The sequence below is a fragment of the Mesoplodon mirus genome (genome assembly GCF_964341445.2).
Source record: "Mesoplodon mirus genome assembly, chromosome: 15".
Taxonomy (NCBI): Eukaryota; Metazoa; Chordata; class Mammalia; order Artiodactyla; family Ziphiidae; genus Mesoplodon; species Mesoplodon mirus.
In genome coordinates this window covers 23150955-23176631 of record NC_138991.1, presented here as the reverse complement: position 1 = coordinate 23176631, position 25677 = coordinate 23150955, and the positions used below count along the sequence as shown (strand labels likewise).

Below are 25677 nucleotides of genomic sequence, written 5' to 3'. Positions count from 1 at the left end.
TGGCCCGTTATGGCCTCCCTGAGGACATGATTTTTCAGCTGAATGAAGAGAAAGATCGAGTAAGGTGAAGAACTTGGGTGAGAGCATTCTAGGCAGCAGGAAGAGTAGACATGCGGACCCAGGACACAGAGGGGCTTGGTGTGTGGAGACACACTTGAAAGAAGAGCACCGCCATTGGGGTCTTTTCCTACATCCTCCTTCATGGGAGCCGAGTGGATAATGTATACAGCAAATGTTGCCATATCCCCATACATGCTACCCGTCCCGACGTTGACATCACTTTTCTTTCAATTGACTCTCTGTAAAAAAAAAAAATTATTTAAAAAGGAAACTATATTACTTCCACAAATGAAAAACTAGCGTCACCTGGCAAAGGAAGGAGGTCTTCATAAAAGTAAATGCAAGAATATTAAAATTTAAAAACCATAATCCGTGTGAAATCTAAATGTGTCCCTTGGGCTATCTGAGGTGTTGTAGCAGCACTTTGCTTTCATTCCACCAGACAACTCACCCCAAACCACCTTTCTTTACTACCCCAAATCTCACAAGCAAGAACCACTGCTAACTCTCTGGTCCATTTTCTTCCAGTCTTTTGTCGTGTATATGTATTTTATCCGAGTTGAAGTCACCTTGTACATGCTGTTCTAAACACTTTTTTGGTGGGGAGGCTGTGACGCAAGGCATGCGGGATCTTAGTTCCCCAGCCAGGGATGGAGCCTGGGGCCCCTGTGGGGGAAGTCCGAAGTTCTAACCACTGGACTGCCAGGGAAGTCCCCCATTCTAAATACTTTTAAAAACTTAAGTCCTGAGCATTTCCCTATAACTTCAAACACTAAATACTGTCTTTTCTTTTTAAAGGTAATTCATTAAATGCTGCAAAATGCTATGCAGTGAAAAGCAATTCTTCAACTCTCTCCAGACTCCTGTCCATTGTCAGAGGCAATTGCTTCCAGGAGTTTTGTGAATCCTTCTCTGAATTTTCCCTGTAGGTTTCCTTTCGTTATCTGTCACACCTGGGGTCCTGAGATAGGACAAGTTTTGCAAACTGGGTTCCCACCCACGCTGGATCTGTGTCTCTGTCTCCCATAAATACAGAGTCAGCCTCCAAGCTGCTTAGGAATAACCTGGCTGATTCATTTAGATCAGTGACTCTTAACTTGTGTGTGTGTGTGTGCGCGCATGTGTGTGACTTTGTCCCTCAAGGAACATTTAGCAATGTTTGGAGATATTTTTGGTTGTCACAGCTGAGAGGTGCTACTAGCATACGGTGGGTAGAGACCAGGGCTGCTGCTAAACGTCCTACAGGGCAGCAGCCCTACAACAAAGAATTCTCTAGCCCGGAATCTCAATAGTACCAAGGCTGAGAAACCTGATCTGGGTGGACATGCAACCCACCAGCTGGGATTCCTGAGCTACCATCTACGGCTCCTGTGCCCACAGTTCAGTGCCCTGAAGTCTCAGAAGATGGTGAGTCCTGCTAGAATAGGGAGCTCTGAAAACAGACCAAGGAGCTCATCACCTAAGGCTGGAAATGGGGAGGGGTGGGGAGGGAGCTGAGCTTCTTCATGCAGGAAATGGAACTGACATGACAGACAGATTGATATGCATGACTGTGACTCATGGAGGCCATCTCTGGCTAATCCAGCAGCAGCTCATTGTGATCAACCATGACTGCAGGGCCCGGTCTAGTCTAACCCACTAAGAGATGAATTTTGACTGAGACAGATTGGCATGTCCAGCTGTCACTGAGGAAGTGTGACAGGCAAGCTAAAGAGCAGCAGCATAGGGACAAGAACAGCCAGTCACCAGTCAGACCTTGGTTTGCCTCCTAGCCCGGCCACTCTGGCTGTGTAACCTCTTTGAGCCTCAGTTTTCTCTTCTGCACACTGGAATGCTAAGTCTGCTTAGTAGGGTAGGGTTAGTGCAAGGATTAGAAATCATACACCAAGTGGCCTGCCCTATGGATTTTGGACTTACCTAGGCAGCCCTCACAATCATGTAAGCCAATTCCTTGTAATAAAGCTCTTATATACCGCCTGCTGGCTCTGCCTCTTTGGTTGAACCCTGACTGATACAACCACCCAGCACAGGGCTAGGCTCCAAAATAGAAGCCATTAATTAATAAAGAATTATTGTCATTCATTAAATGCATAATATATGTATTGAGCTGGGCCTTTGTGCCTGGCTTTGTGCTAGGTTCCAGGAAAACAGTGGAGAACAAGACAGGCAGGTTTCCTCCCTCAAGGTGCGTTTACAGCCTGAGATATCGTACTAGGCCTGCACTGTCAGAGGGCACTGGGTGGTTATAGCTAGAGGGACCGATGTGGTGACTATTGCTGTGAGACTGGTTCTCTCTGGGTTGGGTTTCTGAAGCTCTCCTCTACAGCTGAGTATGGTTGGAAGCTGGGACCGGGTGATAACGGGCCAACTGTGACACTGTCACTCGGATAGAGATCGACTGACCCGGACCACGACTGAGCCTCTGTCTGTGGTTACTGGGCAGTGATGAACTTGACCCCAGCCTCAGAAACCATGGCTGATTGAGACCGAAAAACCATGGCTGGTGGATGTGTTCTGGAGCGGGATATAAAATGCATCGTTTGATGAAAGTTATTATCCACGGTTCAGAATCTAAAACCAGTAACTAAAAGTAGCAAAAGGCAATGTTTGATGGGGCGGAACCTGCAGACGCGGGCCGTTCCTCCCGCGACCGAGAGATCCGCCCGGCCCCTTTTCCCATTGCTCCAGTCCGGCGCCAGAGAGGGAGAACTTCCGGTGCGTTTCCGCGGTGCGTGAACCTGAGGCAAGACCCCAGTCGGTGAGTGCGGCCTCCTGTCCTCTTTTAACTCCTCTGCTTTCTTTCTCTGTGTGGTCCGGCCACCCCTCTTCCCAGCTCGGGATCGCGGAGGGCCCTGCACTAGGGCACCTAGCGGGGACTGGGACATCCCCGTCTGTGGGCCGGTGGTGGGGCCCACCTGTCTCTACAGGCCTTGCTCCCCGGGAAACCGTCACCAGATACACCGTCGCCAGGACTTCCTGGGGCACCTGCGGTAACTTGCTTTTTTTCGTAACTTTAGAACTTGCGGGCCGGAGGCCGTGGCTCCGCCTGCCGTGGTTCTGAGCTACTCTCTAACTTCGGCTAAGGTCTTTTTTCCGAACCGAGGCTTTGTTTCTTATCTACAAAATGGGTATCATGTTTTTATTAAACAAATGTTTACCAAGTGTCTAATATGTGCTAGAGATACAAAAGACCCTCGTCTCCTGGAGATGACAGCCCTCTATTAACATTTGCAAAATTGCAGCTGTGATAAGTGACATGGAAAGATACAAGGCGCCGTGAGAGCGAGTTACAGGAGAACTGACTTAGCCCCGGTCAAAGAAGCTTTACTGAGGAGATGAATATTGAGCAGAGATGAGAAAAATGATTTGAGAAGGAAGGGAGGGAAGAGTTTTCTATCAGGGAAGCCTCCTGTTTGAGGGTCTGAAAGAGGTCAGTTTGGCTGTAACAGAGGGCGTGTGGGGGAAAGCATGGTATGACACAAGCTGGAGGAGTTGCCAGGGACCAGACCACGCAGGCCTTCCTTGTAGGTCATGGTAGGAATTTAGTTTGCCGAGAGCCACATGAGAAGCCTCTCAGAGGATATTAAGTATGGGTGGTGACATGCTTAGATTAGTGCTTTGAGAAGGTCACTCCAGCTATTGGATGGAGAAGGGATTGAAGGGGCGATCACTCTCTGGGTGAGGGATATGGTAGCTTAGATGAAGGAGGTTGTAGAGAGAAGTGGGTGGATGTGACTTTCTGCCTCCCAAGGCATCTTCTTTGTGCCAGGCCATGTGCCAGCTGCTGAAGATATAGTGAGGAGAATTACAGTCTGGTGGAAATAGAAGGAAAGGAATGGCATTATCAAGGAGGGGCATACAGATGCCACCAGGGAAGATGGCTAGTTGATGAGCAGTTGTTCTAAATGCGATAGCTGTTCATCTAGCAAATATTTATTAAGTACCTTCTGAATTCAAGATTAGGAATAGGAAAATGATATAAATTATTCAGAGCAGTGGCCTTCAGACTTCTTTGATTGTGAGCTACAGTAACAAATACATTTTATGTTGTGACCAAGAGTCCATTCAAACACACAAAGCTTCAGAAAACAGTACTTAGCTTTAATATTTATGATGTACTCTGATTTTTTAAAATTCTATCCTTTTATTTAAAAAAATTAATGCTGGTTGAGATTCCCTAGAATGATCTCTTGACCCATTAACAGGTTGTGACTTGCAGTTTGGAAAAATAATGCTGATTTAGAGTGAGAGTCATTTGTGGTGGGTATTGGGTTAAGACAATAAAATATGTCCTTAACATTTTTGGAAAAGGGTTGCTCTTCCTTTCCTCATGGTTTTATTTTGTTTTGTTTGTTTAAATAAAATGAGTAAAAAGGATGGAACAGGCAGCTGGTCCTTCTGTTTGTGAAGTTTTGGGGCCTTGTTTGTATGTCTGGCTAGATTGGAAGTGCCTAGAGGGCAGTAACTGCCTTACTCTGTGCATGTTTCTGTTAGTGCCTGGCAAAGATCCTGGCACAGTGCAGGCATTCCAGGGTTATTTGTTGAATTGAATAGGTAGGTGTCTTGGGACTAGAGGGTTAGATAATTGTCCTGTTTAAATTAGTTCATGTTGGAACCATTCTTACAAATACAGAGGCAGTGTGTGTCTGCTTACAGAAGTTTTATCAGTGTGTCCTCATGGGTAGTTCAGAGGTAGACAAAATAAATGTTCTATGGTCTTTCTCTTTGGATCCAAGGCCAGCTGTGCCTCCTGGATCCCTTCTGGGTGAGCAGTCTAGAGCTGCTACTGACTGTGAACCCTTTGGGAAGTCGGTTCAATGGGTGTGGTTATGGTTGAAAAGCTCTTCACTGCCCAAACCTTTTGTGAATTTTAGATGCTGAGCACCCACTTTCCACCTTTGGCCCATTTCTGGGCCTTCCCTGAGGCTTATAGGAAACTGAGTGGGTGCTTCTCAACTCTTCTGGGGACTCTCCAGCAATAGGTTTTAGACAGAGTTATAGTTTAAGACAGTTTAGGCAGAGTTATAGTTTAGAATGGACCAGCCAAGCATTCTCTGCTTTCATCCTCTGTTGTGAGAAGGAGATCTGAGAGTAGATCCTGAGTGAACAGTGGAAAGAACACTGGCCTGGAGGGCAGGGTACCCAGGTTCTAATTGGGTCCTCTGTGACCTTGAACATGTCACTTTTCTTTAACTGATGTCTTTCCAGCTGTGAAGTGAGTGTTCTTGCTCATTGAACCAAAACACAAAACCCCTCTTCTCTTTGAGTCTTATTTTCTTCATCTGTAAAACAGTGTGGGGTTGTGGTGACAATTAAGGGAGATAATTATGTCAGGGGTCTAGTTCAATATCTAGCACATAGAGAATGCTCAGCAAATGAAGCTTCCTTCGCCAGGTTCTGATTAACTCTGATATATTTCTTTTTCAGCTGTTCTGGAAAACTAGAAAAGTTTTCTTTTTGGTCACTCACCACTGGTCCCATGGCTGCCATGCAGATGGATCCTGAGCTTGCCAAGCACCTCTTCTTTGAAGGGGCCACTGTGGTCATCCTGAATATGCCCAAGGGGACAGAGTTTGGCATTGACTACAACTCCTGGGAGGTGGGGCCCAAGTTCCGGGGTGTGAAGATGATCCCTCCAGGCATCCACTTCCTCCACTACAGCTCTGTGGACAAGGCCAATCCCAGGGAGGTGGGCCCCCGTATGGGCTTCTTCCTTAGCCTACAGCAGCGGGGGCTGAAGGTCCTGCGCTGGGATGCAGTCCAGGAAGAGGTAGACCTGTCCCCAGCCCCAGAGGCTGTGGTGGAGGCCATGAGGGCCAACCTCCAGGAGCTGGACCAGTTCCTGGGACCTTACCCATATGCCACACTCAAGAAGTGGATCTCACTAACCAACTTCATCAGCGAGGCCACAGTGGAAAAGCTCCAGCCTGAGAGTCGGCAGATCTGTGCCTTCTCAGAGGTGCTGCCTGTGCTCTCCATGAAGTACACCAAGGACCGGGTGGGGCAGAATCTACCCCTCTGCGGCACTGAGTGCAAAAGCTACCAGGAAGGCCTGGCCCGGCTGCCCGAGATGAAGCCCAGAGCCGGCACAGAGATCCGCTTCTCCGAGCTGCCCACACAGATGTTCCCGGCAGGTGCCACGCCGGCCGAGATAACCAGGCACAGCATGGATCTGAGCTATGCTCTGGAGACCGTGCTCAGCAAGCAGTTCCCCCAAAGTCCCCAGGACGTGCTAGGTGAGGAGGAACAACGCTTTGAGAGTGGGCCAGGGGAGGTGCATATAGTCGGAGGGCTTGAGAACAAGGAGTACATCTTGGGTTATCTAGTCCAGTGGTTCCTAAACCTGGCTAGGAGGCGGTCTTGCCCAGAATGCTTGTTAAAGATACAGATCCCCGGGTCTTAGCCCTGGAGGCTAATTCAAGAGATCTGGATTGGGGCCTCAGCAATTTATCTCTCTGTCTACCTGACAGACAAGCACTGTAGGTGAACCTGATGCAGGCAGTCCTGTGTTTGGGTACTGATGGTGTGGCCCAGCCTCCCTGCCACCACATCTTACAGATTGAGGTCCATAGAGGGAAAGGATTTGGCTGCTAAGTGGTGTAGTCGAAGTGAGACCAAAGCCCAGGGCTCCTGGTTCCCAGGCCCAGCCATGTTCCTGGGGGCCTCTCACCTCCCCGCTTAGTTTGCTCCTGACTCTCTCAAGGCTTCATCCAGAACAGTGATTTTATTTTTCTTTTTCTTTTTAAAGGTCCAACTCTTTTTCTTTAATTTTTAAAAATTTTATTTTTAAAAAGTTTTGGCTGCATCGGGTCTTAGTTGTGGCACGTGGGGTCTTTCATTGTGGTGTGTGGGCTTCTCTCTAGCTGTGGCACGCAGGCTCCAGAGCACGTGGGCTTAGTAGTTGTGGCGCATGGGCTCAGTTGCCCCATGGCATGTGGGATCTTAGTTCCCCAACCAGGGATCGAACCCACGTGCCCTGCATTGGAAGGCGGATTCTTAACCACTGGACCACCAGGGAAGTCCCAGTGATTTTCTTTTATTTGTCATAGTTTTTATTGTTGTTTCCCCCCCTTATTACAAAAAAATAACATATATTCATCCTAGAAGAAAAACAAAAATAAAATTCCAAATCCCACCACCTAGAAATAACCATTTTTTTTACACTTTGTTGTACTTATTTTCCATCTTTTAGATATATATTTATATGTATTTCTCAGTTTAATATATTTTTGTGTTTCCTTTTAGTCTTTTTTTATTCAATTATATGTGTTTTTGTATATATGATATTTTTACAAAAACAAGACTACAGTAAATTATTCTGTAATTTGCTTTAATATAAACATTTTCCCATGTCACTGAAATGGTCACTTCTCTTTAATGGCTACTTATGTTCCATAGTAATTGAACCAACCCCTGTTGATGGATCTTTAAGATGTTCCTATTTTCCCTATTATAAATGTTGTCTAATGAATATCCTTGTGTGCCCTTCTGCATACATTTTGGGGTGAAACTGTTGGATCAGAGTGTGCATGTTGCCATGAGAAGGTCATGCATCCTTGCCAGCTGGTGAGGCTGTTGCCCATCACCTTTGACATGGCATTTGATATGGCAGTTTAGCAAAGGTCTCTTCCAACTGAATAGTTGAAAAATGATATCTTGTTTCAATTTATATTTCTTCTATTACTAATGACAGCAAACATTTGTCACATCTTTAATAGTTGTTAATATTTTTTCTTGTATAAGTTGTCCAATATTTACATATTTTTCTATTGGAAGATCAGTGAGAATTTTGAATATAGGGCCTTTTACATAATAGGCTTAGCTGATAAAAAGGGACATTTTATGGGGTGTATCTATTTTCATTTAATAAGTAACACTTGAAATTCTGGCTTAAAATAAACAGAAAAAAAATGAACAGAAATCCTGTTTTCTACCTCTTAAACATTTCAGTTCTTCAAAGTAATCTTGTGAAAAGGTCTGTTTCAGGGATTACTGTATCTTCATGACAGCCCTTTGAAATTATTTCTGATCTCATAATTTAATTTTAGACTGAGCCAGAAATGTATGAATTTAAACAAATGCCCTAAATTCAGAGAATAAGCTCATATTTTCACAAACTAACCAGGTAAAGCCAACTGAAGAAGCAAATCATTAACCTCTAGAAAAGGTTAAATTCTCTAACCTATAGAAAGTTTAACTATATTTTGAAAATATTGATCAAATGTTCAAAATATCTAGACCAGGTAGCTATCCACATGAATCAAACTTGGTTCCACAAGCCTAGGAACAGAGAACTAGTTTTTCCAGGTCTCCAGAGGTGACAGATCAGACACCATGCGTTTAGAGAGGTATTCAGTGTTGAGTACATCTGTTCTTTTTATGGCCCACACGTAGATATACCACAGAAGCCCTCCTTAAATTTGAAGCCAGAGAGAGCGTCTCTGATCAGCAACAGTTTATCTTGGCAACTAGAGACCCAGCTGCTTGCCCAAGGACAACGGCTTCTGGATTACCAGGTCTCTGTGTGAGACAGGGATCTGGTGAGAATGTGGGAATGATAACTAAGATTTCTTGAGTGATACTTTGTGCCAGGCATTATGCTAAATGCTTTATATGTACTATATTGATTCATTTAATCTTCACTACAACCCTCAAATAAGGAAATTGAAGCATAAACAGATTAAGTAACGTGCCCAGAGTCACACAGCTGCGAAGTGGTGGAGCTCAGATTTGAACCTATGCATTTTGGCTCCAGAGCCCATGCTCTTAACCACAGGCTGCTCATAGAGATCAAATCACAGAGCCCTGTGATTAAACAAAGAATAATAATTTGGCTGGCAGGCTAACCCTGGAACAAGTACTCATGAATTTTCCTGTCCAGGGAGGCTCTAGGACTGTTCCCACCCAATAGAAATCTGTTTTAGGGCTTCCCTGGTGGCACAGTGGTTAAGCATCTGCCTGCCAATGCAGGGGACATGAGTTCGAGCCCTGGTCCAGGAAGATCCCACATGCCACGGAGCAACTAAGCCCGCGAGCCACAACTACTGGAGCCACAACTACTGAAGCCACAACTACTGAAGCCCACGCGCCTAGAGCTGGTGCTCTGCAACAGGAGAAGCCACCACAATGAGAAGCTCACGCACAGCAACGAAGACCCAACGCAGCCCAAAATAAATGAATAAAATAAATAAATTTTAAAAAGAAATCTATTCTATCTTTCCATTGTTCAGTTGCTAAGCATTAGATGTGTGACCTTGGGCAATTTGCTTGACCTCATCTATGAAATGAGGCAAATACCGCCTTCCCTGATCACCTTGCGGAGTTGAGCTGAGGATTATGTGGTATAATGCAGCATTTCCCTGACCCTGAAGCAGACCGTGTGCATCAGAATCACCCGGGAAGCTTGTTAGAGCTACAGATACTGAGGCCCCATCATCTGTCCTCAACCAGGATCTCTGGTGGTGAGGCCTGGGCAGCTTTCTTTTTAACAAGTTCTCTTAGTATTTCAGATGGGCAGCCAGTTTGGGGATCTACTTGGCATAATATCCATGGACACATTTTGTAAACTTGTTAAATGCTAGGCAAATACTATGTGTGCCTCTTCTCTTGCAGTCAGATATCTCAGAAATCCAAAACCAGTTTGGTTTCTCATGGCTTGAGTTTATAGCAGTTCAGCAAACTTTTATTGAGCAGCTGCTAGGTGCAAAACCCTGTGCCAGGCTCTGGAAGGGTGACAAGGATAGAAAGCCACTTATTGCTGAGGCCCCGTGGAACTGACGGCTCAGTAGTGTCAGCCAGTACTCCTGTCCCTCAGGATCATTTCTCCTCTGCACCTTTCAGGTGAACTCCAGTTTGCCTTTGTATGCTTCCTGCTGGGGAACGTGTACGAGGCATTCGAGCACTGGAAGCGGCTCCTGAACCTTCTGTGCCGGTCAGAAGAGGCCATGGTGAAGCACCACACCCTTTACGTCAACCTCATCTCCATCCTGTACCACCAGCTTGGCGAGATCCCCGCCGACTTCTTTGTGGACATCGTCTCCCAGGACAACTTCCTCACCAGCACCTTACAGGTGAGCAGGCTTTTGGCTGACACCCAAGTGGGTCAGAATTAAGGCCAGGGTGTCTGAAAGTACCCTTGGAGGCTTACCTTTTTGTTTTTTGCTGTTCTTTCCTGAGCCAAGTTGTCTTCATTTCAGTTTCCTAATAGTAGGCTGTTCCCTGGTTCTCTCTCTCCTACTTGATTATAAGCTCCTTAATTCCAGAGACCCTCTCTGTGTACCACCTTCTCCCCGCCTCGCCCCCCAAGGTGCCTAGCACTGGGGTACTTGGAATTTGAGTCAGCCCCACCCCTTGAGCAACTCGGCACAAAACAGTTCTTATTTCTGCCTCCCTGTAGCTGTAAGTTGCTGCAAACCAGTAGGACAGAGTTTTGAAGCTAGTTATTCCCAGGGAAACATCTGCAGCTCCTTAGATCTCATTTAGGCATTAAAGTAACTTTGATTTCCTGTTCAAACAAAATGTGCCAGTTTCTGCAGAGATTCTCTGACAGAAAAAGTGAAATTTGCTTTTAACTCAGCAATTAAATTTTCATTATGAGTGATAATTAGGGAAGAAGCTTCAAACAACTCACAGTCTTCGTCCTGTGCTAGTTCCTCCCTTTGCAAACAGATTAGCTTCCTTTATGTTCTTGGGACAGCCTCTGTCACTCACATGGTGTAACTTTCTCAAGTATAGAAGAGGCAGAAGCTGCAGGCTGTCAGTTTCCATACTTTCTGTTTCATGACTGTTTTTTTCCTCACTGTGTGTGAGACCCCCACAGGCCTGCTCCCTAAAAGGTGGCTATTCACTAACCTCCCACTCCCACCCATGGTAAGGGAAGGAATGAACAGTCATTAAATGCCTGTTGGCATTTAATAGACACCATGCTTATCTCTTTATATGGGTCCCCTCATTTAATCTCTCTGGAGCACGTAAGACAGGGAGGATTATTCCCATTTTACGAATGAGAACACTGAGACTCAAAAAGATTAAATCATTAATATACGGTCACACAGCTGGTAGGTGGCAGAGTCAGGATTTGTACCCAGGCCTGAGTCTTGGTTTAAGGCCTATGCTTATGCCCCTACTTACCGAATACAGTGTAGATCCCACCCCACCCCCCAAAAAGAGTCTTGATTGACATTAGTGGACACACTCTCAGGGGCCTGTTTCTCAAAGGTACAGAATACTTTTCTAAAACCAGCATACTGTTGGAAGAGTCCCTGTGCTCAGGCAGCTGACATAAACCTCTGAAGTTGAAGGACTTGTGTGGACCATGGGGATGCGTCAGTCAGGCTGATGGTTTGAGCCTGGTGTATTCGACTTCATGAGAGTTATAAAACTGCCCTTTTATTGGTTCTTGATATCACAGAGAAATTAAATCCCTTTAGCCTTCCTCTGCAGGGAAAATCGCCCCAGTTACTGGGTCATGGGTTGCAGAGCATTAGGAGGCAGCAGCCTGCTAACTGGCCTCTGGCAGCGGGAATACGTGCCGCCCTTGTGATGTGCGCTAGCGCTGTTGTGCAAGCATAGGAGGGCCACAGTGTGTCGTTGGCTGTCCAACCATTTTCAGCAGGACCAGCAGCTGAGCTCTCAATGCTGAGGCTTTGTTGCCAGCAATGATTTACAAAGCAGAAAGGGCCCAGCTGGATTGCTCGATGTCCAGGTAGGGTGTGCAAAGCTGATGATTAGAAGAATTTTGTCTTTGGACTTTTCACTAAGAAAATTTGATGTCATTATTTGGAAAAATCCAGGACATGTGCCTTAAAAACAATATATCAACACCTGTTCTTTAAGCATCCTTTCTTTATATACAACGTTCTTCTCAGAGTGTTGAGGAACATGTATATGAGTTAGCCTGTTTCTCAAAGGTACAGAATACTTTTCTAAAACCAGCATACTGTTGGAAGAGTCCATGTGATCAGGCAGCTGCCATAAACCTCTGAAAGTTGAAGGACTTGTGCAGAAGCATCTCTTCATTGATTTAGCAGGTGTTTGCTGAGCACCTGTTGTATACAAGGCCCTGTTCTAGGATGGGGAATGTAGCTCTGGGCAAGACAGACAGAGTCCCTGACTTGGAGTTTAGATTTTGGTGGGAAAGTAAACAAATGAATAAACCAGATAACTCCAGGTAGCCCAAAGTGTTTTAGAAGGCAGTACCATTTTCCTAACCCAGGCCTTTTGGTCTCATCTAGAGTGCATCAGAGTTTATCAACTTCCATGTTTACCCCCATCAGTCCATCTGTCTCCCACACTGCCACCAAAATGCACCTCTGATTCTATTTCTCTGTGGTCCTCGTGGCCTAAAAAGTTAAAAGCCCAAACCTAGGTCATAATACCCATCCTGATCGGGCTCCTAATCTGTTTTCCAGCTTTTCCTTCCTTTCCCTATTTTCCACCATCAACTCCAGCAGCATTGGTCTCCTTGCAAGTTGCCAGACATGCCATGCTGTTCCATGCCTTCCTCTTTTTTTTTAATTGTAAAAAATATGTAACATGAGATTTACCCTCTTAATATTTTAAGTGTACAGTACAGTACTGTTAACTATAAGCAGAGAGGATCTCTAGAACTTTTTCATCTGGCACGACTGAAACTTTATACCCATGTTTCATGTCTTCTTATCTGAACATGATTTTCCCTCTGCCTGCTATGTACTTGTTCATCCTACAGGACGCCCTCTAGGCGTCCCTCTCTGTGGTGCCATCCCTGATATCTCCCTCCTTTCCGTACTATTAGCCTACTTTGTACTTGTCACTATTATCTTGCACAGGCTGTGCTTGCTGAAGTGTTATGTATTGTCTGCCTGACTTCCCCACTGAGCCATGGGCTTCTACCAGAAACCTATGTTTTGGTCATCTGGTTATCTTCAACACCTACTTGAGGCCTAGCACTGATCTCACTTTGTGTTATTGGGTGTTTTTTTTTTTTTTTTTTTTTTTGGCGGTACGCGGGCCTCTCACTGTTGTGGCCTCTCCTGATGCGGAGCACAGGCTCCGGACGCGCAGGCTCAGCGGCCATGGCTCACGGGCCCAGCCGCTCCATGGCATGTGGCATCTTCCCGGACTGGGGCACGAACCCGTGTCCCCTGCATTGGACTCTCAACCACTGCGCCACCAGGGAAGCCCCTATTGGGTGTTTTTAGTGCATAATTCCTGTGGCAGTGTGAACAGATGACCCTACTATGACAGGTGTAAACAGTGAAGTCTGGTCAAAGGGCATTAGGAGCACCAGAGAGGGGTTGGTTGGTTCCTTCAGGCTGGGGTTGAGATTTGAGGAGACAGAGGGTCAGGAATGGCGTTTTTGTAAAGGGGAGCATTTGACCATGAGCTTGAAGGATGACACAGATTTCAATGGGCAAAATGCGGAAAGGGTATTGCAAAACTTTTCTCTTTTTTGATGGCAAGTTACACTGATGCCATCTTGGCAGTGAGATCCTGTCACCCTACACACAAGCACTCACTCCGGGTGTTTGTGAGTGAATGAATCAGCCCATAAAAGCCTTCCTTAGCCAGCCACCTGCTCTCCCTGCAGGTCATCAAGTAAGTGGAACCGGCTTTCTTACTTCAGTGTTTAAATGGCTGCTACCCATGGAGAGGGACTGGTGTTTGTGTGTGAGCACTTAAAGACAGCCACATTAGCTTGTGTAAAATCAGCCACATAATGCCCTCTGCCATTAGAGGCCCCTTTGAATAGGTGCCACTGGTTTTTACAATCCCATGGATTAGCTTGAATAAAAATTATTTGTTTTATAAAAATAGATAGTTTTTTCTTTTATTTGAAGCAACTTGAGTCATCATAATTTGTTTAAAACCAGTGAAAGGATAATCTGAATTTAATAGTATGTTATAAAGTGAATTATGTGCAAAATAAGAATTCTTATTACTGATTGCATAGCATTTAGGCATATAGTCATGTAACCTGTTTTTTTTTTTAATACTTTTAGTCGCAATAGGCCACATAGGCTCTCCAGCTTCATTTCTTGCCAGTATTGGAAATACTAGTGTCCATCTTTAACTCTCGAGGGAAAACACTAGCTCTGACAATGATGTCTGTAGTACCGGCATACCTTGGAGATATTGTGGGTTTGGTGCTGGGCTACCACAATAAAGTGAATATCACCAAAAGTGAGTCACATGAATCTTTTGGTTTCCCAGTGCGTATAAAAGTCATGTTTACTCTATACATAGTCTATTAAGTGTGCAGTAGCATTATGTCTTAAAAGAAAATACTTTAGTGAAGAAGCACTTTATTGCTAAAAAATGCTAACCATCATCTGCGCCCTCAGTGAGTCGTTATGTTTTTTTTTTAACATCTTTATTGGAGTATCATTTCCTTACAATGGTGTGTTAGTTTCTGCTTTATAACACAGTGAATCAGCTATACATATACATATATCCCCATATCTCCTCCCTCTTGCATCTCCCTCCCACCCTCCCTATCCCACCCCTCTAGGTGGTCACAAAGCACCGAGCTGATCTCCCTGTGCTATGTGGCTGCTTCCCACTAGCTATCTATTTTACATTTGGTAGTGTATATATGTCCATGCCACTCTCTCACTTCGTCCCAGCTTACCCTTCCCCCTCCCCGTGTCCACAAGTCCATTCTCTGTGTCTGCATCTTTATTCCTTTCCTGCCCCAAGGTTCTTCAGAACCTTTTTTTTTTTTTTCAGATTCCATATATATGTGTTAGCATACGGTATTTGCTTTTCTCTTTCTGACTTACTTCACTCTGTATGACAGACTCTAGGTCCGTCCACCTCACTACAAATAACTCAATTTTGTTTCTTTTTATGGCTGAGTAATATTCCATCGTATATATGTGCCACATCTTCTTTATCCATTCATCTGTGGATGGACACTTAGGTTGCTTCCATGTCCTGGCTATTGTAAATAGAGCTGCAATGAACATTGTGGTACATGACTCTTTTTGAATTATGGTTTTCTCAGGATATATGCCCAGTAGTGGGATTTAGTTTTTTAAGGAACCTCCATACTGTTCTCCATAGTCGCTGTATCAATTTACATTCCCACCAACAGTGCAAGAGGGTTCCCTTTTCAACACGCCCTCTCCAGCATTTATCGTTTGTAGCTTTTTTGATGATGGCCATTATCGTTGGTGTGAGGTGATACCTCATTGTAGTTTTGATTTGCACTTCTCTAATGATTAGCGATGTTGAGCATCCTTTCATGTGTTTGTTGGCAATCTGTATATCTTCTTTGGAGAAATGTCTATTTAGGTCTTCTGCCCATTTTTGGATTGGGTTGTTTGTTTTTTTTGTTTTGTTTTGTTTTGTTTTTTGCGATACGCGGGCCTCTCACTGTTGTGGCCTCTCCCGTTGCGGAGCACAGGCTCCGGACGCGCAGGCCCAGTGGCCATGGCTCACGGGCCCAGCCGCTCCACGGCATGTGGGATCTTCCCGGACTGGGGCATGAACCCGTGTCCCCTGCATCGGCAGTCCGACTCTCAACCACTGCGCCACCAGAGAAGCCCCTGTTTTTTTGATATTGAGCTGCATGAGCTGCTTGTAAATTTTGGAGATTAATCCTTTGTCAGTTGCTTCATTTGCAAATATTTTCTCCCATTCTGAGGGTTGTCTTTTCGTCTTGTTTATGGTTTCCTTTGCTGTGCAAAAGCTTTTAAGTTTCATTAGGTCCCATTTGTTTATTTTTGTTTTTATTTCCATTTCTCTACAAGATGGGTCAAAAAGGATTTTGCTGTGATTTATGTCATAGAGTGTTCTGCCTATGTTTTCCTCTAAGAGTTTGATAGTGTCTGGTTTTACATTTAGGTCTTTAATCCAGTTGGAGTTTATTTTTGTGTATGGTGTTAGGGAGTGTTCTAATTTCATTCTTTTTTTTTAGAAATGGCTTTTATTTATTTATTTATTTATTATTTATTTATTTATTTTTGGCTGTGTTGGGTCTTCGTTTCTGTGCGAGGGCTTTCTCTAGTTGCGGCGAGCGGGGGCCACTCTTCATCGCGGTACGTGGGCCTCTCACTATCACGGCCTCTCTTGTTGCGGAGCACAGGCTCCAGACGTGCAGGCTCAGTAGTTGTGGCTCACGGGCTTAGTTGCTCCCCAGCATGTGGGATCTTCCCGGACCAGGGCTCGAACCCGTGTCCCCTGCATTGGCAGGCAGACTCTCAACCACTGCGCCACCAGGGAAGCCCTCTAATTTCATTCTTTTACATGTAGCTGTCCAGTTTTTTCCAGCACCACTTATTGAAGAGGCTGTCTTTTCTCCATTATATATTCTTGCCTCCTTCATCAAAAATAAGGTGACCAGGGGCTTCCCTGGTGGCGCAGTGGTTGAGAGTCTGCCTGCTGATGCAGGGAACACAGGTTCGTGCCCCGGTCTGGGAAGATCCCACATGCCGCGGAGCGGCTAGGCCCGTGAGCCGTGGCCACTGGGCCTGCGCGTCCAGAGCCTGTGCTCCGCAACGGGAGAGGCCACCACGGTGAGAGGCCTGCCTACCGCAAAAGGAAATAATAATAATAAGGTGACCATAGGTGCGTGGGTTTATCTCTGGGCTTTCTATCCTGTTCCATTGATCTGCATTTCTGTTTTTGTGCCAGTACCATACTGTCTTGATTACTGTAGCTTTGTAGTATCCTCTGAAGTCCGGGAGCCTGGTTCCTCCAGCTCTGTTTTTCTTTCTCAAGATTGCTTTGGCTATTCGGGGTCTTTTGTGTTTCCATACAAATTGTGTAATTTTTTGTTCTAGTTCTGTGAAAAATGCCATTGGTAGTTTGATAGGGATTGCATTGAATCTTTGGGTAGTATCGTCATTTTCACAATGTTGATTCTTCCAATCCAAGAACATGGTATTTCTCTCCATCTGTTTGTATCATCTTTAATTTCTTTCATCAGTGTCTTTTAGTTTTCTGCATACAGGTCTTTTGTCTCCTTAGGTAGGTTTATTCCTAGGTATAGTCGTAATCTTTTTGGTTTGAAATATTTTGAGAATTACCAGAATATGACACAGACACAAAGTGAGCAAATGCTGTTGGGAAAATGGTGCTGATAGACTTGCTCAATGCAGGGTTGCCACAGACCTTCAATTTGTAAAAAATGCAATACCTGAGAAGTGCAATAAAACAACATATGCCTGTGTTTTTGTCATAACACCAGCTCTGATAAATTTCACCTACCTACTCCTACACCTCCTGCCATCAACTGTCACTTCTGCACACTTACTGTGCATTATTTCATTTAGCCCTCACAACAATGCTAGAAGTTAAGTATATAATCCCATTTTAACAGATGAGAAGACAGGAACAGAGAGGTCACATAATTTTGCCTGAGTTTGCCAGAGCTAGTGGATGGCAAGGCTGAACTTTGATTCTAAAGCCCACTGTGGTGGGCTCCCATATATGATTAGAGCCCCAGATGATACATCCCAAATTCTTTAAACTGACCTCAGAAAACATGATTCTGCTGCTTTTCGCCTTCTTGGTAATTGTTGTGAAGTGATAGTCTTGCTTTTAACACCACTTTCTTCTTCTGCAAGTGGAAATAAAATGTACTACCTCTGGCTAGTTTCATTCTAAGTTGAATAATCATGTGGGAATTGAAAAAATTAGGAAATTTCATCTTTTTGGTCTAGCCACAAAATAGGATAAGCAGTGACTCAGCTATCTACCGTGGTATTTTGAATTTCTCAAGGTGACCTGACTGAACTCAATTTATTTAACTGGGGTTTAAAAGAAAGCTTTCACATTTCTGACTAAAGTACAATTTTACAATATATAGACTTAATGGTAAAAGTATTAATACCTTTTTTTTTTAATTTGAAGAAAAATACCCAATGGGTATGCTTTTAGTTCTAAAATGCAGATGTTTGTGAAATGTTATTATCCTATTTCAAAAGTATTTTTAAAATATCCAGGATTAATATTCCCATATTGGGGCCTCCCTGGTGGCGCAGTGGTTGAGAGTCCGCCTGCCGATGCAGGGGATACGGGTTCGTGCCCCGGTCTGGGAGGATCCCATATGCCGCGGAGCGGCTGGGCCCGTGAGCCATGGCCGCTGGGCCTGCGCATCCGGAGCCTGTGCTCCGCAACGGGAGAGGCCACAACAGTGAGAGGCCCGCATACCGCAAAAAAAAAAAAAAAAAAAAAAAAAAAAAAAAAAAAAATATTCCCATATTAAGATGATTCATTTCTCAGTGATTTTTAAAAGTTTACTTGTTTCACTTAAGTAAATAAAATAACCAGATCATTACTAAATTTATATAAGAAGGCATACAATTAATCTAAAAACAAGAGAATCAAAGTAAATTGTTGTTTGGAAACCAGATACTGTCTAAACATCTCTTCTGAATTGTGAATTTTTTAAATAACAAGTTTGTAAACTATAGGGACAAAAATAGATCAATGGATGCCAGGGGCTAGGGTCAAGGGGAGGATTTGATCCGTAAGGGTCAGTGTGAGGGAATATTTTTGGAGTGATGGAACGGTTCAGTATCCTGATTGTGTTGGTATATGGGCCTTTAAACTCATAGACTGGATACCAAAAGAAAAAGCTATAAACAGATACCTATCTTGATTACATCATATAGCGGTTGCATGGGTGTATACATTTATCAAAACAAATTGAACACTTAAAATGGATGAATTTAATTGTGTGTAAATTATGCCTCAATAAAGTTGGTTTTTTAAAACAGACAACCTAGGCTGTGACCTGGGTCCTGGAAGCCTGCAGAAGGGACAGTTCCAGAAGCATCTGGTCTCCAAGCCCCTTGGTTCCCCATAGGACACGGCTGAAAATATCAAGGATATATTACGTCTGTGTCAAGACAAAAAGAAAGTCTTGGTAGGGAAGAAGGATTTCGATTTGCCTACTGGGACAGGATCTTGCTTGACATTTATCACTTGCTCAGCACTTATCACCGTCCTTATCTGTACAATGGGAATAGTAATTTCCTATCCTACCTCCCAGTTTGTAGTAAAGATTAGACTGACGAGTTCTTTAAAAAGGACATAACGCTTTTCAAATTAGAAGCCTTATTTTTCAGACTGAAGGCTTCAGTTATACCTGCCTCTAGTTGATGTTACCCCCATGGCGATGTTGGAGAGGTGGGTGGGAAGGATGAATGACAAGTACGCACCCCGCCTGTTCCAGTCTCTCACTGCTGGCCATCCCTACATCTCATTCATATCCATTCAGTGAGCATCCTGTGGGCCCCAACTCTATGCCAGGCCCTGGGCGATCTGCTGTGTGGGTCACATTGATAATTAGGAAGTGACCCCTACTCTGAAGGGGCACAGATCACAAGCAAGCAGAGTGTGAGAAATGCCATAAGGGATGCTCAGGCACAGTACTGGGGGAACGGAGGTTGGAGCAGTTCCTTTCAGCTTGGGCTTTTATAAGAGAACTGTCACAAGGAGATGGCTTGTGAGCCGGTGGCATCCAGGGGCCTGATAAATAAGCCACGTCCTCCCCAGGACGACTCCCTTATCCTGTCCAGCACCATCATGTAATTATCGAGCAATTATTTGGTACAGGCACTGTGCAAAAGGGACCCAGAAATAGATTTTCATAGAACCTATGATCTTCTTCATTCTTTTGTTCATTAAACATCCAATGGGTCCTTTTTATATGGCAGACTCTGTGCCAGGGGAGTGGGATGCAGGTAGGAAAAGGAGTCTCTGCTTTGGAGTTGCTCCTTGTCTCTTGGGAGAGCTCAACGGTAAATGGACGGTTACCGACTGAGAGTGAGGCTATGTCTCAGGTAACCCTGGGCACCGGGGGAGCACAGAGGAGCACCTGTTCCGTCTTTGGTCTGGGAAGACATCCCAAAGGAGGTGGCATCTGAACTGAGCTTGGGTCACTAGTAGAGATTAGTAGGTGAAGGAGGAGAAAGCAGGGGTGGAGAAGGGTGTTATAAGCAGAGGGAAAAGCCTGTGTGAGTAGAGGCACAGAAGAGGCAATGGAGCATGTTTGGGCAGCTGCTCAATGTGGCAGGAGAGGAAGGGCTGTGTAGAGAGTAGTACAATTTACCGTGTAAGGAGGGAGAACAGGAAGAGGCTTTTGCTAATTCAGCCAGCAGGCCCCCTCAGGACCTCTTGGGGCAGACCCATGGGTGCACAGGGCCTCCATCGCTAATGCTGTTTGAAACAAGGCTTCTCTGCTTCTCTTACCAGGCCCCTCCCCAGGGTTCAGCCGGCCTCACGTTCAGTGCTCCAGAGCAAGCTCCATTAGCTGCCTATGGACAGGCCGCCAGCTTCCCCACTGCCCTCTCACCACTGAGCTCACACAACCCCTCTAATTAGTTATTGATCTGGTATTTTGTTGTAGCTGTGCTTCCTGCTCCTGTGTTTAGTCGATTCCCAAGTAATGAAACCAAATTCTGTAACCCCCCCACCTTCTGCTTCTGAACTCCCCTCCCCATCACTTCAGTCCCTGCTACTACCCCAACAAAGTGTCTCTAAACAAAGACCACTGGCCATGAGCCTCACCCCTCCTGCTAACAGAAAGACAGTGGAGAGGCGGTTAGGAGGGGGGTTGTCCCTGGAAGCAGCTGCAGAGTACCCCTGTTACCTTTGTCAGGTCAAGGCCCCTGGAGCCCAGATTCCTTCCGTGGTGGTCTGTGGGCCAGCTGTGACACGAAGGTGATGTGGATCAGATTGCTGCTTTCACCCTCATGCCCCTGTGTCTGGGGTGGTCTTGCAGGGAGCCAACGGGTAGTCTGGGAAAAACTGTTCCTTCCTTTCTGGTAATTTTGACCCAGCCATTTAACTCCCCTCAGCCTCCATTTCCATAAAATAGGCATCCTAGTGTGTCTTCCCAGGGCCTTGTGAGGATCCATTGGACTACTCTATGAAACTTCTTTGAGAACAATAAAATAGTGTGAGAAGGAGTAATGGGTTTGCTGTCATTCTTAGAGAAGCGGTTGAGATCCAGGACAATCTGGAATGGAGTTTCAGAGGTAGGGAAAATTACTCTGTTTGCCCCTGCCCATGTTTATATTAGATGAAACTGAATTTAAAAGAACATCAGAACAAGGGATTAGTATCCAGAATATATAAAGAACTTCGATGACTCAACAACACAAAAAAACCTGATCCAAAAAGGGCAAAAAGGGCTTCCATGGTGGCGCAGTGGTTGAGAGTCCGCCTGCCGGTCCAGGGGACGTGGGTTCGTGCCCCGGTCTGGGAAGATCCCACATGCTGTGGAGCGGCTGGGCCCGTAAGCCATGGCCGCTGAGCCTGTGCTTTGCAACGGGAGAGGCCACAACAGTGAGAGGCCCGCGTACCACAACAACAAAAAAAAAGGGCAAAGGACTTAAATAGACTTTTCTCCAAGGAAGATATACACATGGCCAATAAATACATGAAAAGATATTCGGCATCACTAATCCTTAGGGAAATGCAAATCAAAACCACAATGAGACACCACACCCATTTGGGTAGCTACTGTAAACAAACAAACAAACAAAACCAAAATAACAGATACTGAAGAGATTGTAGAGAAATTGGAACCCTCGTTCATTGCTGATGGTAATGTAAAATGACACAGCCACTGTGGAAAACAGTATGGTGGTTCCTCAAAACATTAAACAGAATTACCTTATGATCCAGAAACTCCACTTCTGGGTATATACCCCAAAGAATTGAAAGCAATGACTCTGTAAGAGATATTTTTATATCCGTGTTCATAGCAGCATTATTTATAATAGCCAAAAGGTAGAAACAACCCAAATGGCCATTGACAGATGATTGGAAAAGAAATGTGGTATCTACATACAGTGGCATATCATTCAGCCTTAAAAAGGAAGGAAATTCTGGCACTTCCTACATGAGTGAACCTTGAGGACATTATGTTAAGTGAAATAAGTCAGGCACAAATTGACAAATATTGTTTGATTCCACTTATATGAGGTACCTAGAGTAGTCAAATTCATAGAAAGAAAGTAGAATGGTGGTTACCAGGGGCTGGAAGCAGGGAATGGGGAGTTAATGGGTGTCATTTCAGTTGGGGAAGATGAAAAAGTTCTGGAGATGGTTGGTGGTGATGATTGCATAATAACATAAATATACTTAATGCCACTGTACTATACTCTTACCATGGTAAATATTAAGTGTATTTAGTACAGTCTTTTAAGTGATAATTTTTTGATGTTTAAAATGGTAGATTTTGTGTTATGTATATATTACCACAATTTAAAAAACCCGAAGCTTTTAAGGGGAATAGAAACCTCAGATTGGCAGCCTGGGGCCCATTTAGATTAGAGCAGCAGTTCACCCTCACTGGGTTAGGGCCTGGGATTTTATGGGATCCAAGGGCTTATAAGCACCCCCATGCCTTTCTTAGTACCAGCTGGTGTAGCTCTGCCTCTTTTTCTAAGTTACTGCCCAGGTGCCCAGTAGGTCTCCCTGGAGAGCAGGGCCAGGGTGATGGCCCTGCTGGCCTTACTCTCAATGGGGCATCTCTGCCCAAGATAGTAGTTTTCCATTCAGGTCCTGCCCCAGCTTCTCAGCTGGGCTTGGACCTTCTTTCTTGGTTTGGGGGGAACACATTAGGTGTCCTGAGCCTGTGCCAGCAGCGGCTGATCCACCCACCCCCGAGAGCTGAACACCATGAGGAAATTTCCACAGCTTTCTCAGCCCCTCTGTGTTCTCAGGAGTGACTTATCCTCTGTTCTCTGTAGGTTTTCTTTTCATCTGCCTGCAGCGTTGCCGTGGATGCCACCCTGAGGCAGAAAGCTGAAAAGTTCCAAGCTCACCTAACCAAGAAGTTTCAGTGGGACTTTGAGGCGGAGCCTGAGGACTGCGCCCCGGTGGTGGTGGCTCTTCCCGAGGGTGTGGGGACTGGCTAACTGGAAAAGCTCTCAGCCAGAGGAGGCCCCTTCCCCACGGCTGCGGTCCTGGCTCCTCCATTCACCTGTCCCACTGGGACTTACTGGGGCAGCAGCCCTGCAAGGTTCTACAAAGATGGAGCCAGAATTCCCTCCTTCACCAATAAATAAGTTCCTTTAGTGCCAGAGAGGCTGTACCCCATCTAGAAGGCATATTTGTGGGTTCCCCGTCAGCCTGGCCTCGGTGCTCTAACCTAACTGAATTCCAAATGAGCTCTTGGGAGAGACCTGCCTCAGCAGCAGCTTGCTTCCTTCCAGAAGAGAAGAAGTTGAGCCAAAAGCCCAGGAGAACCAGTTGTTTATTCCGTAGAATGGTTAGAAACCCTGGACTGCCCAGGAGTTTGAGATGTCAGTTGGTGACTTTTTAAAAGTTAATCAGAGGGTAATAGGGAGATGAGCCAGATTTCTGCCTGCCCCTTGTTGGATGGGAATACATCACAGAAAACATGGGCGTGTGACCACCCTGGAGCCCCAGGTTGGGGAGGGCATAACAGAAGACAGTTGGGTTGAAACTGATGAGTGGTCAGCTTTTGCTTTAAGTCCCTTTCTCCTGTCCAGAGGTCCCAGTGGATAATCTTTCAAGATCATTGCAGCCCCTGACCTCAGAGGCGTTGCTAGTGCCACACCCCTCCCATCTGCTCCGTTCTGAGGCCTCAGACCCAGAAGTGGGCCTTGGCAACCCTTTGTATGGCCCCATTCCTCACCAGAGCCACCACGAGTGTTTCTGATGACCCGGAGATTCAACAACAAAGAGAAAGGTTCTTGCTTTGTACAGGCTTCTTTGGCCCTGTTGAAGTTCTGTACCTTTATTCAGAGCTCCAGAGGTGACCTGGTCAGCCTGGGTCCACCCCCTGTCCTGCTGTGGGGCTGTCAGCCACAGGAGTGATGGTGCTCTGGTTTCCTGGGAGTCCTGAGGGCTCGCACATCATGCACACAGGCCCTGCCACCCTGACCTCAAACTGTTGTACTGTGATCAGAATCCCTGTGCTGCTCTCTCCCAAGGCTGCGGCTCACACTAGGTTTCTGAATAAGAATCCCCTCTGGTTAAGACTTTCGGTTCCACTTGTCTCCTTGAAGTTGTTTTTCCAAGAGCATAACATACATTAAAGTCTTGGAGTTGAGACTAAATCCCCTTGTGTGAGTCTCTGTTATAGTTCATCTGCCCAGTTCCCACCGCAGCCAGGCACTGTCCTTAGATGCACATGTCCTCCCTACCGGGCACCAGGAGACCCTGCCCAACCTCTGCAGGCTCTGGAGGAGGCAAGTGGCCAGCGATGTCTCCTGTCACCAGCGGGGCTTCTGAGATGGGCACACCTGCAGGAAGGATTGAGGCCCTGTATCTCTAGAGCAACCAGAAGGTTCACCTTGTGTGAATTTGCTGTTCTTTTTCTCCCCAAAGCCCAATCATCAGAACCACTGGGGAGCTTGTTAAAATTGCAGATTCCAAAGGAATAAAGCCCTGATCCATGCCGCAGCATAGACAAACCCTGAAAACACTGTGCAGAGTGAAAGAAGTCGGACACAAAGACCACGTGCTGTACGATTCCATTCTTATGAATCATCCAGAGTCGACAAATCCATAGAGACAGAGGGATTAGTGGAAGTTCAGACTCCCAAGTCCCACCCTTCAGGAACTCGGAGGCAGTGAATCTGGATGCAGCCTGGGTTCTGAGGCACACTCAGTTTTGAGTTACTACCTAGGAGTAACAGCACTGCAGTTTAGTACCTAGAGCTCCACTGGGACAATTTGTCTCCCACTAGCCTTGACAGGGCAGCACCTGGAAGTTGGATCATGTGACCTGTTCTCTAAGCTTGTTGGTCTTATGTCTACACAGACACACCCCCCCCCAACCGCGCCCACTCACACAAATGGGTTAAGGAAAAGCAGCTACAATGTATAAGTGCTCCGTTCTGTTAGTTCACTTAATCCTCACAACAGTATGTGGTAAGTGCTATTATTTTCCCCATTTTACCGATAGGAAAATGGGCTCAGAAGGCTTCCGTCGTTTTGCTAGGGTCCCACAGCTCGTAAGGATTGAGCTCCAGAGTCAAACCAAGCCCATTGGTGTCCAGGGTCCGCACTCAGTACTGCATTCACTGCTGTGATTTACTCCTTCCCTACCCTTGCATGTCCAGGACAGCCTTGCTTTCTTCCTGCTTCCCCGGATCTAGCCTTGGCCCTGTTGACAGCCAGCTGTGTGACCTTGGGCAAGCCACTTAACGTTCTCTGGGCTTCAGTGTATTTTTGTATAAAGTAAGAGAGTTTGCTTGGACTGAAGATTGCTGGTAAAGGTACTCCAGGCTCCTTCAGGCTCCCTCCACTTAAAAATGGACCCTTGTGTTTTAAATGTTTTCAAAGGGAAACTACATTTACATGAGATAATATGGCTGGGCTGACAAAAACAAAAACAAAAAACAATAGGTCTCTTGTTGGGGGCTAGAGTGACATCGATGCTGTGTCTTCTGCTTCTCCCAGCTGGCAGTCCTCTGTGTCTTTGATGAATAAAAAATGTGAAAACAAATTAATTATTACTTAATACTTGCAGTATTTTTGGAAAGCAGAAACCTTGAAAACGGAGAACCAGTGGCGTTGCTGATCTCTAAGCTCCCTTCCAGTTCTAACACATCTAAAAGTGAAGCTATTGGCAGGAGCTGGCCTGATTTTAAAATCCCCTCACATGCAAGCCTCCTGGGCTCTGGCTTTTGTTTGCGAGGC

General features: G+C 45.5%; 1 protein-coding gene across 3 annotated transcripts; it reads left to right on the top strand.

Moving 5' to 3' along the window:
- Positions 1 to 2758: 2758 nt before the first annotated feature.
- AAR2 (AAR2 splicing factor) lies at positions 2759 to 25422 on the top strand. Of its 3 annotated transcripts, none has more exons than XM_082645054.1 (4): positions 2759 to 2818; positions 5488 to 6296; positions 9901 to 10130; positions 22755 to 25422. In XM_082645054.1, the coding sequence occupies exons 2-4, from the start codon at positions 5540 to 5542 to the stop codon at positions 22920 to 22922; spliced, it is 1155 nt and encodes a 384-aa protein (XP_082501180.1). In that variant the 5' UTR covers positions 2759 to 2818; positions 5488 to 5539; the 3' UTR covers positions 22923 to 25422. The 3 variants fall into 3 exon arrangements, with proteins under 3 accessions (XP_082501180.1, XP_082501181.1, XP_082501182.1); XM_082645055.1 differs by lacking the exon at positions 22755 to 25422 and adding an exon at positions 18768 to 21171; XM_082645056.1 differs by lacking the exon at positions 2759 to 2818 and adding an exon at positions 2832 to 3050.
- Positions 25423 to 25677: the final 255 nt, after the last annotated feature.

Coding starts and splice junctions, on each gene's coding strand:
- AAR2 (XM_082645054.1), top strand. CDS start 5,540: ATGGCTGCCATGCAGATGGATCCTGAGCTTGCCAAGCACCTCTTCTTT. Junction 6,297..9,900: donor AAGTCCCCAGGACGTGCTAG/GTGAGGAGGAAC, acceptor TGCACCTTTCAG/GTGAACTCCAGTTTGCCTTT. Junction 10,131..22,754: donor TCCTCACCAGCACCTTACAG/GTGAGCAGGCTT, acceptor TGTTCTCTGTAG/GTTTTCTTTTCATCTGCCTG.